This window comes from Vulpes vulpes, chromosome 1 (assembly GCF_048418805.1).
Source record: "Vulpes vulpes isolate BD-2025 chromosome 1, VulVul3, whole genome shotgun sequence".
NCBI classification, from domain to species: Eukaryota; Metazoa; Chordata; class Mammalia; order Carnivora; family Canidae; genus Vulpes; species Vulpes vulpes.
In genome coordinates, this window is record NC_132780.1 from 127,527,780 (window position 1) to 127,542,751 (window position 14,972).

The window sequence follows — 14,972 nt, forward strand, 5'->3', positions numbered from 1 at the left end:
ATAAATGGCAGTCATTCCAAAGAGGTACTCAGCACTAAAATGAAAGGCACTATCAAGCCAAGAAAAGGTACAGGAAACCTTAGATGCATACTGTTGGGTATGCATACTATATACGCATACTATGTATGTAAGTCAACCACAAAAGGCTATATATATTGTATAACATAAGCTATACACCATTCTGGAAAAGTCCAAACTATGGTGACAGTAAAAAGATCAGTGGTTGCTACAAGTTAGAGGAGAGAAAGGAACAGGTACAGTATAGGATTTTTAAGTCTGTGAAACTACTCTGTATGATTCCATGATGTTGAATACAGATCATTATATATTTGTCCAAACCCACATAATGTACAATTAAAAGTAAAACTTGAGCTGTAAGATATAGCAATGTAGGTTCATCAGCTGTAACAAATGTATCACTCTCTTGGGGGATGGTGATAATAGGGGAGGCTATGCATGGATATGGGCAGGTGGTATATGGGAAATTTCCATACCTTCTGTTTAATTTTGCTGTGAATCTAAAATTGCTCTAAAATATAAACTCTATTAAAAAAAAGTCTATGAAAAAAAAAAGTCTATGCCCTGATACCAGCTCTGATCTTTCAACTCAATTTTATAATTATGCTTCTTTAAAAAAAAAATTTATCTTAGAGAGAATGTGTGCACACGTCATGCATGAGTGGGAGTGGGGGGAAGAGAGAGAGGGAGAGAATCTCAAGCAGACCCCTCACTGGGCACAAAACCCAATATGGAGCTTGATCCCACAGCCTGAGCTAAAATCAGGAGATGGACACTTAACCAAGTGAGCTACCCAGACACCCCTAGAATTATTCTTTTTAATGCACCCAAAAAGACTGGAAACTTGGTACAAAGCAAAAATAAAAAATAAGCAAAAATTATCTACTAGTTCCTTTTAGTAATAATAAATGTCATACATAGCTTGTAATTCTAGTGAGAGATAAGAATAAAAAATTATAGAGAGATGCCTTAGTGGCTCAGTCAGTTAAGTGCCTGACTCTTGATTTTGGCTCAGGTCACAAACTCAGGATCATGAGATCAAGCCCCATATAAGGCTCCATGCTGAGAACAGAGTCTGCTGGACATTCTTTTTTCCTCTGCCTCTCCCCCATTTGCACTTGCCTCCTCTCTCTCTCACTAAAAAAAGAAAACAAATAGAAAAAAAAAATTACAAATCAGGATCCCTGGGTGGCGCAGCGGTTTGGCGCCTGCCTTTGGCCCAGGGCGCGATCCTGGAGACCCGGGATCGAATCCCACGTCGGGCTCCTGGTGCATGGAGCCTGCTTCTCCCCCTGCCTGTGTCTCTGCCTCTTTCTCTCTCTGTGTGACTATCATAAATAAATAAAAATTAAAAAAAAAAATTACAAAGCTATTCCTTTTTAGGTAAGCAACACATTTCAGTTGTAGCTTTAAGAACACAACACATTTGAATTATTTGCATCATTATCAAAGCACACTGAAAGCAATATTTAACTTATGAGGCTTTATGATTGTCTCTTCTTTCATTGTATACTGTTTTCTATGCACAAAGCATTATAAAACACATCAGGAGTACAAAATGTAAGCATAATTAGTTTAAATTATTATAATGGCTTGAGAGGTAAAAGAAGTGAAGTGACCTATGTGAAAGACAACCATTAATAACCACAACCATGGCATACTGGAAAAAAATGTATGCTCTATCAGCATGTGTATCTCTCTCTCTCTAATCACACAAAAAGGAAAACATTACAATGTCTATTGATAGTATAGGGCTTGGGACTTTCGTGTATCTTTCATTTTGTAGGTCTGCAGTGTCCGATGGTAACTGTTTCCTATCTAGTTCATATTTAAAGATGTTCTTCTGCATTCAAGCCAAATGGCTTTCTACCGTGGCTCTTGACTTTCAAAGTCCAAAAGTTTTTCCTGGGTGATAATGCAAGAATAACTGTGATTTTTCAAGGGAACTAGCCATGTTGCCCTAAAACAACAGACACTCATGTGAACTTCTACAATTACTGGCATTTAAAATCTAGAGTTTCTGATTGTTGACTCAAATTTCTTTGCCCCATTATCAGTTGTTTGGAACAATGACAACAAAATACAACCGGACAAGAAGTTCAGTCAACTGCCCAAACCAGAAGAGATACTTTTCCCCCTGCCATATCCAGACTGTGCCTTTATTCAATGAATCTTTTCTGGAAGAGTCATTCTCACATGTAAGGCATAAGGTCTCAATATAGCAGTGACTGAAAACTGATGTTCTTATCAAAGAAATGACAGCCCAGAGAAGGATCAGATAAAACAATGTTATTTCCTATACCCCAAATCTTAAGTAAAAAGACTCCCTAGAGAACTACAAAACATGGGAGCCTAATTTTTTGTTCTTAGGTATCAAGGTTAATGATCCAAGCTCTCCAAGGTTTGGAGAAACAAGTGGAAGTAACTGAAGTAAAAGTGGAAAGAATGACCGAATCAGAAGTTTAAAAAGGCCTTCCAGCTGAAAAGAATGTAAATTAAAAGTGAGAAGAGGGGATCCCTGAGTAGCTCAGTGGTTTGGCTCCTGCCTTTGGCTCAGGGTGTGATCCTGGAGACCCGGGATCGAGGTCTGCATTGGACTCCCTGCATGGAGCCTCCTTCTCCCTCTGCCTGTGTCTCTGCCCGCCCTCCTGCCCCTGTGTCTCTCATGAATGAATGAATGAATAAATAAATAAATAAATAAATAAAATCTTTTTTTTATTTTAAAGTGAGAAGACATGAAATGCATCACAATTCTAATGTCAGCAGAGAAATTATGTTCTCTGTCAGATCTAATGGACTTACTTCCCTCTTCAATAAGAAACTTTTATTCCTGGGTACCCTATTTTGGTTCTTATCTCTATTTCGGTTACAACCACAAAAGTATGGCCCCATCTGAAATTTATGGTAATAACTTAACAATTTTGTTTTTCTCTCCAGTCATGTTCTGCTTTTTAGGGAGCAGGAATGGAGAAAGACAGCAGGTTGAAACTCAACTGGGATTCTACCAAGGAGGAAGTAGTAGGAGGGGGAGCAAAGGAATAGAAGATATGTGCAAGGATGAGAGTATTATGACAAATCACAGCTAAAAAACAGACAAATGAAAAAAATAAAAAATAAAAAACAGACAAATGGAGACACAGGGGGGCAATCAAGTTGTAGTGTCAAAGGATCGAAGGTCAAAATGAGGATGAATTGTTACAACAGGGATAAATAAAGTGAGGTATGCAGTCAAAGAATTGAGGTGGTGAAAATACTGATAATGATAAGATCTAAAGATTTATTTTATCTATTAGGAGAGAGAGAACATGGAGCCCGACACAGGCTGGATCTCATGACCTCAAGATGGTGACCTGAGCTGAAAGCAAGAGTTGGACACTTAACCAACTGAGCCACCCAGGCACCCCAAATGACAAGTGCTCTTTTATGGCAGCCCAAATGGCTCAGCGGTTTAGCGCCTGCTTTCAGCCTGGGGCGTGATCCTGGAGAGCCTGGATCGAGTCCCACGTCGGGCTCCCTGCATGGAGCCTGCTTCTCCCTCTGCCTCTCTCTGTGTGTCTCTCATGAATAAATAAATAAAATGTAAAAAAAAAAAATGCTCTTTTAAAAATACACAGATAAATTATTTATGAACAGTATATATAGTATGAACATGGGCTGGAAGTATATAACAAAATTTATAATCATAGTCACCTAAGAAGAGAGGAAATGGAAATAGAATCTTATAAAAGAAGTCAACTAGCAAGGGTAAACTTCAACTTTTTCATAATGTTCTATTAGTTCAATAGATGAGAAAAAGATTATTATCTCTACCTATAGGGAAAACAACCAATCATTTAATTATTACTCTTTAGGACAAGCTCTTCCATTTTTATATGTCATGTTAGTATATATAAAAGGGGATAATTCAATTAAAAAATAAATTTTTTTTCATTTCAACATATTTTAAGAAGCAGCCTGATTATTTGTGTGTTTGGTTATAATTATGACACTAATTCTCAGTTCACAGAACTGTTACAAGTAAAGGCAGCATGATAAATAACATTGATACTTATATCGGTGTGTAAAATAGCTTATCAGTGAATCAGCATGTCTAATTACAAATAAAAATACATAAAGCCCACATATAAAGTTGGTGTGTAAGACCAACTGTATGTGAGAATTCTAATCAAGTTGCTAAGTTCTGTTCTGACACAAATGAAGTATTAACAACAAAAAAAAAAGACATCATCCCTCTCCATTAAAGAGACTGAATACTATTTTAGAAAGTTCAGTTACACTTGAGTAATTAATAAATCAATGGGCAGATAATGAATATGTATCACTGGAAGACAGTATATTCATTTCAAAATACAACTGATATTTAACTTATAATGATCAGTAACAGTAATGAACTTTGACAGCTTTAAAATTGAGAACCTTGCCATATATAAAACCACAAATCTCTCTAAATTTCTATGATTTAAATGAGGAAAACTTGGAAAAGCACACTACAGAGAGTATATTTAATATCTCTGGGACACATGGGTGCAAGTGCTTCTAATATCAACTTAATGCACCAAAGAAATAAAATTTTCATTTTCAATAAATACATGCATATTTTTTAAATCTTATGCTAAGTTGTACATCAAAATAACACTGAATCACATAAGAAACCTAAAATTATGTTAGTACTTTTCATGTAACAGTTCATTTCTAGGCAACACAATTGTACTGTATACAAATATAGTTAGGTAATACACTAAGAACTTATACAGAAATAGTATCTGTGCTCACATAACAGAGCACAGAAAAGCCCAAGTTTTAGAAATATTTAATATCAGAAGCGTCAAAATTACCCTGGTTATTAAAAGAATTACTTGTTAGAGTAAATTTCTGTGCTACACTCCAGAACTATTAGAACAAAGCAGGATGTGCATTACTAGCAAATATCTTTGGTGACTGTTATCTACATAAAACTTTGAAAAAGGACACCCTTCTTAGTATAAAGATCCTGATTTAAAATTGATTAGGAAAAAAAAAAAATAAAATTGATTAGGTTAAAATGTTTAATATTGTTCCTTAAAAATATTTAAAAATAGGGAAATAAGATAGATTTAAGCAAACACACTTACAGTTGGTAATATCAGGTGGTGCATAGCCATCATTCATATACATACTTGTGGGTTTTGCCACTTTCAAGTAAACAAAATCAGATGTGTTCTTTAAGGCAGTTACTGCTTCTTCATGAGTAACTTCTTCCAAACACACACTATTCACCTAAAAGAAAATTCCAAAAGACATTTGTTTAGGACATTTTCACTTGCTTTCTGCTTTTTGGTTATAAATAATTACCAAAACACAGGGGAAAAGCAGGAGTGATTTAAGGAATATAAAGGTATGTGAAAAGAAAATACCCATTTTTACCGTCCATCACATCAGGAAGTTGTTTATGTATGTTAATGGAATAGCCAATCTTTTTTTTTTTTTTTTTTAAGATTTTATTTATTTATTCATGAGAGACACACACAGAGAGAGGCAGAGGCACAGGCACAGGGAGAAGCAGGCTCCATGCAGGGAGCCTGATGTGGGACTTGATCCTGGGTCTCCAGGATCACGCCCTGGGCTGAAGGCAGTGCTAAACCACTGAGCCACCTGGGCTGCCCTGGAATAGCCAATCTTAATTCCAGTACTTATTCCTCACAATACCCAAGCCTAATGTTCCTTTTACTCTTAAGTATTTGTATCTGTTGGAATATTTTAGATTTTTTCTTAAGAAAATGAGACTATATTAAAGTTCTTATTCTGCTACTGGAATTATAATATAAGGTATATCTTAAGTGATCTTTCCATGTTGGGACACACAGAATTAAGAAACTGTTGCCCAAGGGATGCCTGGGGGGCTCAGCAGTTGAGCACTGGCCTTCGGCCCAGGGCGTGATCCCGGAATACCATGATTGAGTCCCGCATCGGGCTCCCTGCATGCAGCCTGCTTCTCCCTCTGCCTGTCTCTGCCTCTGTGTGTCTCTCATGAATAAATAATATCTTAAAAAACCCAAAACCTGTTGCTCAGTACACCATTGTGTGGTTATATCATAATTTATTAAGCCATTCCAATGTTAACAGATATTTAAACTGTTCTAAATAAAGGACTGTATGTAGTAAATTTATGCTGTCATAGAATGTGAGAATGTCATACCCATCTACTCAGGTTTTTGCCAACACCGAACAGTATCAATTTATAAAAAAGCATGTTTCAATTTGTAGATTATTACGTTTTCACTTTCACTGTGAAATACTCAAGTTGAGACTTCTTTCAGTTATTTGTTAATCATTCATCTATCTCCTGTTATAGAAACATAACTGATATATATCCTGCAGTCTTGCCAAACTTACTAGTTTATCAGTAGGTTCCTTAGGATATTCTATCTATAAGTAAAACTTATTTGCAGATGTAATCTTCTTTCCCCAATCTGAATGTCTTTTTCTTTTTTGTTCCTGACTAGACTCTTCAGTACAGTCTGAATAAAAGTGGTAGTTGTGGCTTTCTAGACATTTGTCCAGTTCCATCTAAGTTATCTAATATGCTGGCATATACCTATTCATAAATACCAGTATTTCTTTATGTCTCCTCTTTTTCTTGATCAGTGTGGCTAAGGTTTGTCAATTTTGTTCACCTTTCCAAAGAACCAGATTTTGGTTTATCTTCTCTCTGGTTTTCCTATTCCTTATTTTATTAACTTCTACTCTAATCTTTTATTATTTCCTCCCTTCTGCTAGCTTTCGGTTAACTTTGTTCTTTTTTTTTGGTAATTTTTTTTTGCAAAGAAATAAAACACTAAAAATATTTCTAATGTTTTAAATTTCGAATGTACTCAACAAATACTCATTTTAGTATATTTTTCATTTCCCTAATTTGTACCTGTATAATTGACAAGAAAGTTTTTAATGTTCTGACAGAAATTTTTAAAGGTCACAGATCATTAATTTTTGCCACAGATTATAATACTGCTTCACAAAGTTTTAGCCATATGGTCATTTTTATGGTCCCACACTATCATGTAAGTGAAGGACTGCTTGGATTTTGAAATATACAGCTGTGATATACTGTTCTTTTGGTGGTCTACAGGGAGCCCTGCATCTTGGTGTTCACGACCCTATAAAATCCCATCCTACAGTGAACCTTGCTTGGTCATGTAACTAGCTTTAGCCAATGAGACATTAATAATTGTGATGCAAAGAGAGGATTGATAAATGCCACACACTGGAGCCTGCCTTTTTGGTATGCCCCTCTTGTAACCTGGTCACCATCCTTGAGAAGCCTAACTTAGCCACGTGGAGAGGCCACTGGCTAACAGCTCCAACTGAGAGCCAACACCAACTTGTCTGCCATATATAAGTGAACTTGGAAGTGGATTCCTGGATCTCTAGTTGAGCTACCAGGTGACATTATGCAGAACAGAGGCTGTCCTGGCTGAACCCTACCCAAATTACAGAAGTGTCAGCAAATAATTATTGTTGTTGTTTTAGCCACTAATTTCTGTATTTTCTTAAGTAGCATTAGATAACAGATAAAAGAGCTGACAAGATTTGTCAAGGGATTCAATATGGAGCATAAAAGGACAATGAGCCTGAAGTTTTAGACCTGGATAAATAGATGTGAAGATTGTGCAACGAACAGGATTTGAGGATGGGGGGTGAGGCTTAGGATGAAACTCAGAAATTCATTTTTATTTTATTTTTTAAAGTTTTTATTCATTTATTTATTCATGCAAGAGAGGCAGAGACATAGGCAGAGGGAGAAGCAGGCTCCCAATGGAGAGCCTGATGCAGGACTTGATCCCACCACCCTGGGATCATAGCCTGAGACAAAGGCAGATGCTCAACCCAGGCACCCCAAAAGTTCCTTTTTAGATATAATAAATTTGACATGATTCTTGAGATTTATGAAAGGAGACTAGATGAAATCTCTTAGGGCTTTTCAACTGTTCTGCTAAGAACCATAGTTAAAAATTTTTATAGTTTAGCCAAGCACAAAATGTTTTGTGTATGTATGTAAAAATAAAACTAAAGTTCAGAAAATAATACTTATGCCTATCATTCGCAATAATACAGTAAGTTATTTGACCACCTATCAAAAAGAAGAAAAAACGTACAAGGACCAAGTCCTTTCTCACTTAAATGTTTAGAGGTTAGAGAGAAGATGTACCAAAAGGGAGGATGAGAAGGAATGACTAGTGACATAAGAGGAATATCAAGAAAGAGGGTAACTGTTATGGAAAATGGAAGTGGTCTGAAGAAGGAGGAAGTTGTGCTGAATGCCTGATGGCAATTAAGCTGAGAACTAAGAATTCAGTAATTTCAGTGGAATTATGACAAGCAAAGCCTTACTAAATGTCAATCAGGACACACTGCTGGCTTTCCAACCACTAAAATGGATTCTAGAAAAACCATAAAAGAAAACATGGTATCTAAGAAATTAAAAAGTACAAATGAAAAACTCGGTGAAAAAAGGCAGCTATTTTCAATGGATGTGTGTGTTAGGATTAGGGGCTAGGGTTAGGGTTAAAAGAAAAGCAGTCCAAAGTCAGCTCTTTCCTCTTCCCCATTATTAACCTGAAAACAATCTCCTTGCTTCAGCAATAAGCAGTAATGGACTGCATGTACAACAGAGGAATCATTTATATATTGCTCACAGGAGTGTACATTTTTATAACTGGTTTGGAAAACAGTATGTTTTTGCTATAATGTTATTAAGAGGATATTCAATGACCACTGCTTTAGGATAAATAGTTAATTGAAACTCTTGTATGTACATGTTCACCAGACACACAGCAGCTCTCCCTAGAATTATTCATACTACCAAAAAAAAAAAAAAAAAAAAAAAAAAAAGATGGGGATCCCTGGGTGGCTCCGCAGTTTAGCGCCTGCCTTTGGCTCAGGGCGTGATCCTGGAGTCCCGGGATCGAGTCCCGCATCGGGTATCCAGCATGGGGCCTGCTTCTTCTCTGCCTGTGTCTCTGCCTCTCTCTCTATCACGAATAAATAAATAAATAAATCTTTTTTTTTTTTTAAAGCAATAACCCAACTTACTACTGTATCAGATCTAGTTTATGTGCCTTTTCAGATTTTCTTGAGCCTACATGCCTACTAGGCTTTGGCTGTGTGCTTACTGGAGAGTCCTGGCTACCACTTCTCTCACCTTGTCTCCTACCATTACCAGATCTTTTAATCTTTTCTAGGGTAAGGGCTGCACTTGGCATGACTAATGTGTTCCACAGAAATGAGAGCTGTAACATGTCAAAAGCCTGTGTTCTGGTCTGTCTAGATCACTGAAGCTCTGGTTCTTTCCATCACTTCTCAGTTCAGAGGAAATGCTATACCATGGAATATGGGAGCTGGCTTCCCTAGCATTTGCCCAGAGTAGCTGAGTAATAGTGCAGAAATTAGGGACAGTTACCATTCATGGAATAGACTCTATCTAACAAGAGATAGAGAGACAAATATTTTCTTTTCCCTGGATGGCTGGATCTAAAGTTTAATAGTGTCACATCACCTGACTGGAAGGTTGTCCTATATGTCAATTAGTGACATCTTCTTATGAAATTATAGCCAGCTCAGAAACATAATACCTTGTATTGACTTTCCCCTATTCTCTCCCTCACTTTTCATTTTCATTCACTCTAGCTTCTGAGATTACATCTCCCAATGAAACCTTAGCATGGTACCTTTTCTTCAGATGTTTTTCTAGGGAACATAGACTAGGATCATTATTGATGAAGACTGGATAAATAAACTGCAGTATAGATCTGGAGCTATATTATGTAGAGGTGAAATGAATAAATTTTTAGCTCTAGGCAACAATCTGGATAAATCTTAGTAAACCAATTCTGAGTAAAAAAAGAAATTTTAAAAGACTGCATTCAGCACAACAGCCTTTAAGAACATTTTCAGAACAAATTAATATTAAACAAGATATTTAGGCATAGGTATGTGATTAAACAATTTTTAAAAGCAAATGAATAAAAAACAGGTTGTTGATATTCTAGTTTTGATTTTAGCAGTCTTCATTATACTATAATTAAGTTAAAAAAGAAAAGAAAGTCACACACAAAGGGTGATACTGTGTTTAAACAATTCTGTGCATCCAACTCCCTAGCCCTTCAACAAAAAAGGGTAGGAAAAGGAAAGAAAAAAAAAAAAGAAAAGAAAAAGAAAAGAGAGAGAAGCTAGTAGAGGGGGAAAAAAGGGGCAAATAATACCAAGAACCATTTTTCAGGTTTTGATTAAAGATTAGTGTTCATTCATTTAAATATTGTTTAAACATTTTTGGCAAGAAAAATTTGTTTTTCCAAAAAAAAAAAAAAAAAAAAAAAAGAGAGGAGACATGAAAATGATTTTTAAAATAACGGCTTTCTTATACTCACTGCTAAAAGTTTATCTCCAATCTGAAGTTTACCATCTTTATGTGCTGCACCTCCTTCAATTATCTTGGTTACATAGATGCTATTATCCCCAGGAATATGTTGATTTCCAACACCTCCAGCAATGCTGAACCCAAGACCTGTTTGGAAAATACTAGTTTTGAAATTTCATCATTTAATGTAAATTTAAGTCCAGAAATGGTTGAAAACTAGAAGGTGATAGTCTTATTACACTCGTGTTTTTTTTTTTAAATACAGAAGAATCTATTTGTCTACTTTTTTTTTTTTTTAAAGTAGCCTCCACCCCCAGCATTGGGCCCAGAGTGGGGGCTTGAACTTAAAACCCTGAGATCGAGACCTGAGCTGAGATCAAGGGTTGGATGCTCAAGTGACTGAGTCACCCAAGCACACCTATTTGCCTATTTTTTAAGTCTTACGTGTTTAGTTTGTAGTCATTGAACAATTTTTTATATAGATGTTCCTACAGTTAGAAATAAGTTCTGTCCTCTCTGCCTAGGTTACTTCTTAAGGTCTGTTTGTAAATGTGTTTGTTAGTTCAAAGAGGCATTACAAAATTATGTTTCACTTTTGTTCCCATCATGATTGTGTTTCTAACACTTTTAATACCTTCATAAGAGTAAAACAATTGAGAAAAATAATAAAAATTTTTGGTAGTAGGCAGAACTAATAGGCTTCACAATGTGGATAATTTTGTTCCTTTCCCAATATTCTATGAATTACTTTTATTTTTTTTAAAGATTCACTTATTTATTTTAGAAAGAGAGAAAGTACACATGAGTCAGAGGGATGGGGGGTGGGAGAGGAAAGGGAGAGTATGAGAGGGTCTTAAGCAGCCTCTGTGTGGAGCCTAGAGCTTTTTTTGAGCCTAGAGCTTTAAGCCTAGAGTTTGACATGCATGATCACATGACCCTGAGGTCAGGGCCTGAGCTGAAACCAAGAGTTGGAGACTTAACAGACTGTTCCACTCAAGCGCCCCTCTGAATTTTTAAAAGAATTTCTGTAATTCATAAATTCCATAGCTTCAATACTAGACAAATTTGTAGCTTTCTATTCCTTTTTTCATTTGTTGGAATACCACTTCTTCCATAAAGATACAAATTAGAATAAGTAATTATCCTCAATTCCATCAATGTTTTCAAAACTCAGAAATCAAGTATTAACTGTCCCCATTACAGATGAGGCTAATGACATACTCATAATTACTTCTTTCTTTTAACTTAGCCTGTGTATCTGCATTTAATACATTTTGTAGATTGATGATTACAAGTTAATAGCAACAGTATACATAAGTTCCAAGTGTTAAATAGAATTCTACCTAAGACAAAAATCAGCAGAAATTAAAGAGAAATTCTAAAAATCCACACAAGTTCTGTAGATTACTAGTACTGTTAATTTTAGAATGTGTGTCACAAGTAACTTGATAGTTACATTTATCTCAGTAATTTCTTACTTAATAATCTGTCTTGGTTTCACCATTCCATACCTTTAGGACCTTTAATAAGCTTTATTTCCATTATTTTTTCTGATACTGGTTTCCGTCTTTTTACATACAAGCGTACGATAGACCCTGCTTCTTTCAATGCTTCAACTGCTTTGCTATGTGTCACATCACGAACATCTACTTCATTTACTCGCAATATACAGTCATTGACCCTGAGAGGAAACCCAAAATATTAAAAATAAAAATTAAATATTAAAATATAAAACTTACACATTGACAATTTTTTGTCATTTTCATTCTCTACTTTAAAGTAGAGAATTATTTACTATAGAAAATATATACAAAAAAAAAAGAAAATATATACAAAGAAACTTCAGGTTAAATTCCACTGTATCAAATAGTCATATAAATAATAAATACAAATATTTCCTGAGGGCCAACCAAATAAACAGTGCAAATAACAGATTACCACACAAAATATTAAATAGCTGTAATTTATATGGTTCTTGTATGCTAATTATGTGTAAGCACTAAGATAATTTACAAAAATAGCAAATATTTATTTAGCACTAACCACATGCCAAGCACTTCTTTTAGTGTTTTAACCCTTACAACAACCTGGAGAAACTAAGGCACAAAGAGTTTAGAATTTTCCTAAGGTCACCCAGATAATGACTGATAGAGCTGTGACTCACAGAAAAGAAAACTGAGGTTCAGACTGAACAATAAGTTTAAGGTCACAGAGACAGTGGTGGCAAAGTGGAGATAACTCATTGATTTATCCAAAAATAATTTGACTGCTTTTTCAAACTGATACATTAAAAAAATAAGTTATATCTTGAAATTTATATAAAGCTAATGATTACATCACTTAATTAAAAGGTTCCTCATGTAAATAATTTACTTAAATTTGACACAGTAATATATTATTTTTAAAGTTTGATTTGTTCCTAGTCCTAACTTCTCCCTTAGCTCTGGTCTCAGTTTAAATTGCATAGCATTTCATTAAGGGGAAAAATCATCTGAAACTGGGCAGGGAAGGAAAACAAAACCCAATTAAAATATTAAAATTGATCCTGATGAGCTTCTTTGTAATTAGCTTTCTTAAGAGGAAAGAAACTGTATGTGAAGACAGTGATATGTTAGAGTAAGTATTAAAGGTATGTTCTTTAGTGAAACAATTATTTGTGCTTAATTTTCACATAAGCACAAATAAAAACACAATTGGGAATTGTCTGCATTTACATGAATGGTCAAATTATTAATTTTATATCCAAATGATTTCATTAATAACATATCGCCTTTTCTATCCAATGAGAAGTTTAGAAACTGAAGAGCTGCAGAAGGTATCAACAACCTTAAAAATAGACCTTATTTTTAACAGACCATATAGAAATCCTTAGTCCTAAAACTTTAGACTGTTACTATACACACACACACACACACACACACACACACACACACACCCCAACAAACAAGGGAACAGGAAAGTGCCATAATCTATGGTCTAAGGAAACATGTATGTAGAAGATATCATCTACAATGGAACACTACATTTAAACAAGAGACCAGTATTACTTTCATTCACTCAATTAAGATAATGTATCAATTTATTTAAACTTTGCATAATCTTTACTTTTTGTGGTATGGGATACAAACTCAGATATATATCATCACTTGTATATCCTAAGTGTATATATGTTTCCTACCCAGAAAATAAATGGAAAACATTTTGTGAATATATTTAAAAATACAAAAGGAATTCTATGATTTCTATAAATTTGCTTACAAACATTTAAAATCATCAAATTTATGATTCAACATGTTATAATATCAAATTCCTAAATGAAGAAGGAAACAATTCTTAGTGTACATTTGTTAGAGTATGTACATTTGTTAGAGTATCTACCTTATGTTGGTTATTATGATAGTGCTTATTTGTATTGATGCCTTGGTTCAATCTGCCTAAGGAAAAATATACAAGGTATATTCACCATCACAACATTAAATGCAAAACATACCGTAATCTTCCATCTTGGGCAGCCGCTCCCCCTGCAATAATTTTGGTAATGAAAATACTTGAGTCATCTCCAATGTGTGGGTTGTCCGTACCTCCTGCAATACTGAAACCAAGCCCTGAATTTCCCTAGAGATAAAGGAAAAAAAAATTAAGCCTGAATAAGAATTACCTTTCTTGATAGATTCCAGTCATTTTAGGACCTAGAAACTGTAATGACATGGGAACACATTTATAAAGGTGTATATATAGGGGATATGAAAATTCTAAATTAAGAAGTATAAGGAAAGCTCTTTTTTTTTCTCTATGCAGAATTCAAAGGCATTACTTCTGAGTAAGTACTAAGTTCTTTTGAAGTAAAGTATGTGGATCATACTTGGATCAGTTAACCCTCTGCAAGGTCACTATTAGGTCTCTTTCTTTTAGAATGTATCTCACTCATGTTTGGTAAGGCAAATGTCTCCTAAGAGAAAAATACTGAAGTGATCTTCCTGGTACAATTATTTCTGAGTAGGTAAAACTAACATTATTTCAGCCTTTTAAAAGTGGGGTTAGGGGGTGGTACTTTTCTTTTACTAACCTTTCCATCAGCTGACTGTAAAATGACCAAATTGTATCTACTAAAAGTCATCATCCTTGACATGTTTAACCAAGATACCTGGAGAGCAAACGGCATTTTTTAATTCCGAAAGTTCAACCTGAGAAGCCAATTGGTGAGTTTTCTTGTTAGCAAAATCAATTTTGCCAAAGAGGTGCTACTTGTTACTTGTTTCACATACTGGGTTTCTGAACAATATTTTCTTTGAAGAAAAGTTTCTACTGCTACCAAAAATCTTTAAAGACAATTGTTCTAATCAATGGTATTAAAAAATGTTTATTTTTGCAAAAATGTTCTATACTCTGGCTTTTAGGCATAAGCAGATAAATCTGAACTGGTAACTGTTAAATATTAAATAGCTTAAACATTCCCTCTACTATGATGTGGTTTAAAACTCTATTTTAATAATTTCTTTGGTCTAAACTCTTTAAGAGTTACTAGAATTTGGTAATAGAATCAATAAGTTGTGTCATGTTA

The 14,972-nt window shown here is 34.8% G+C and overlaps 1 protein-coding gene across 31 annotated transcripts in view; it reads right to left on the reverse strand.

Moving 5' to 3' along the window:
• Window positions 1-14,972, reverse strand: part of DLG1 (discs large MAGUK scaffold protein 1) — a 228,720-nt gene that overhangs the window by 83,063 nt on the left and 130,685 nt on the right. For all 31 annotated transcript variants that reach the window (XM_072726180.1, XM_072726293.1, XM_072726258.1 and 28 more), the window contains 4 exons: window positions 13,902-14,026; window positions 11,923-12,092; window positions 10,422-10,558; window positions 5,130-5,274 (listed from right to left, as the gene is read on the reverse strand). In XM_072726180.1, the coding sequence (XP_072582281.1) occupies window positions 5,130-5,274; window positions 10,422-10,558; window positions 11,923-12,092; window positions 13,902-14,026 (577 nt within the window). The remainder of the gene's footprint in view (window positions 1-5,129; window positions 5,275-10,421; window positions 10,559-11,922; window positions 12,093-13,901; window positions 14,027-14,972) is intronic.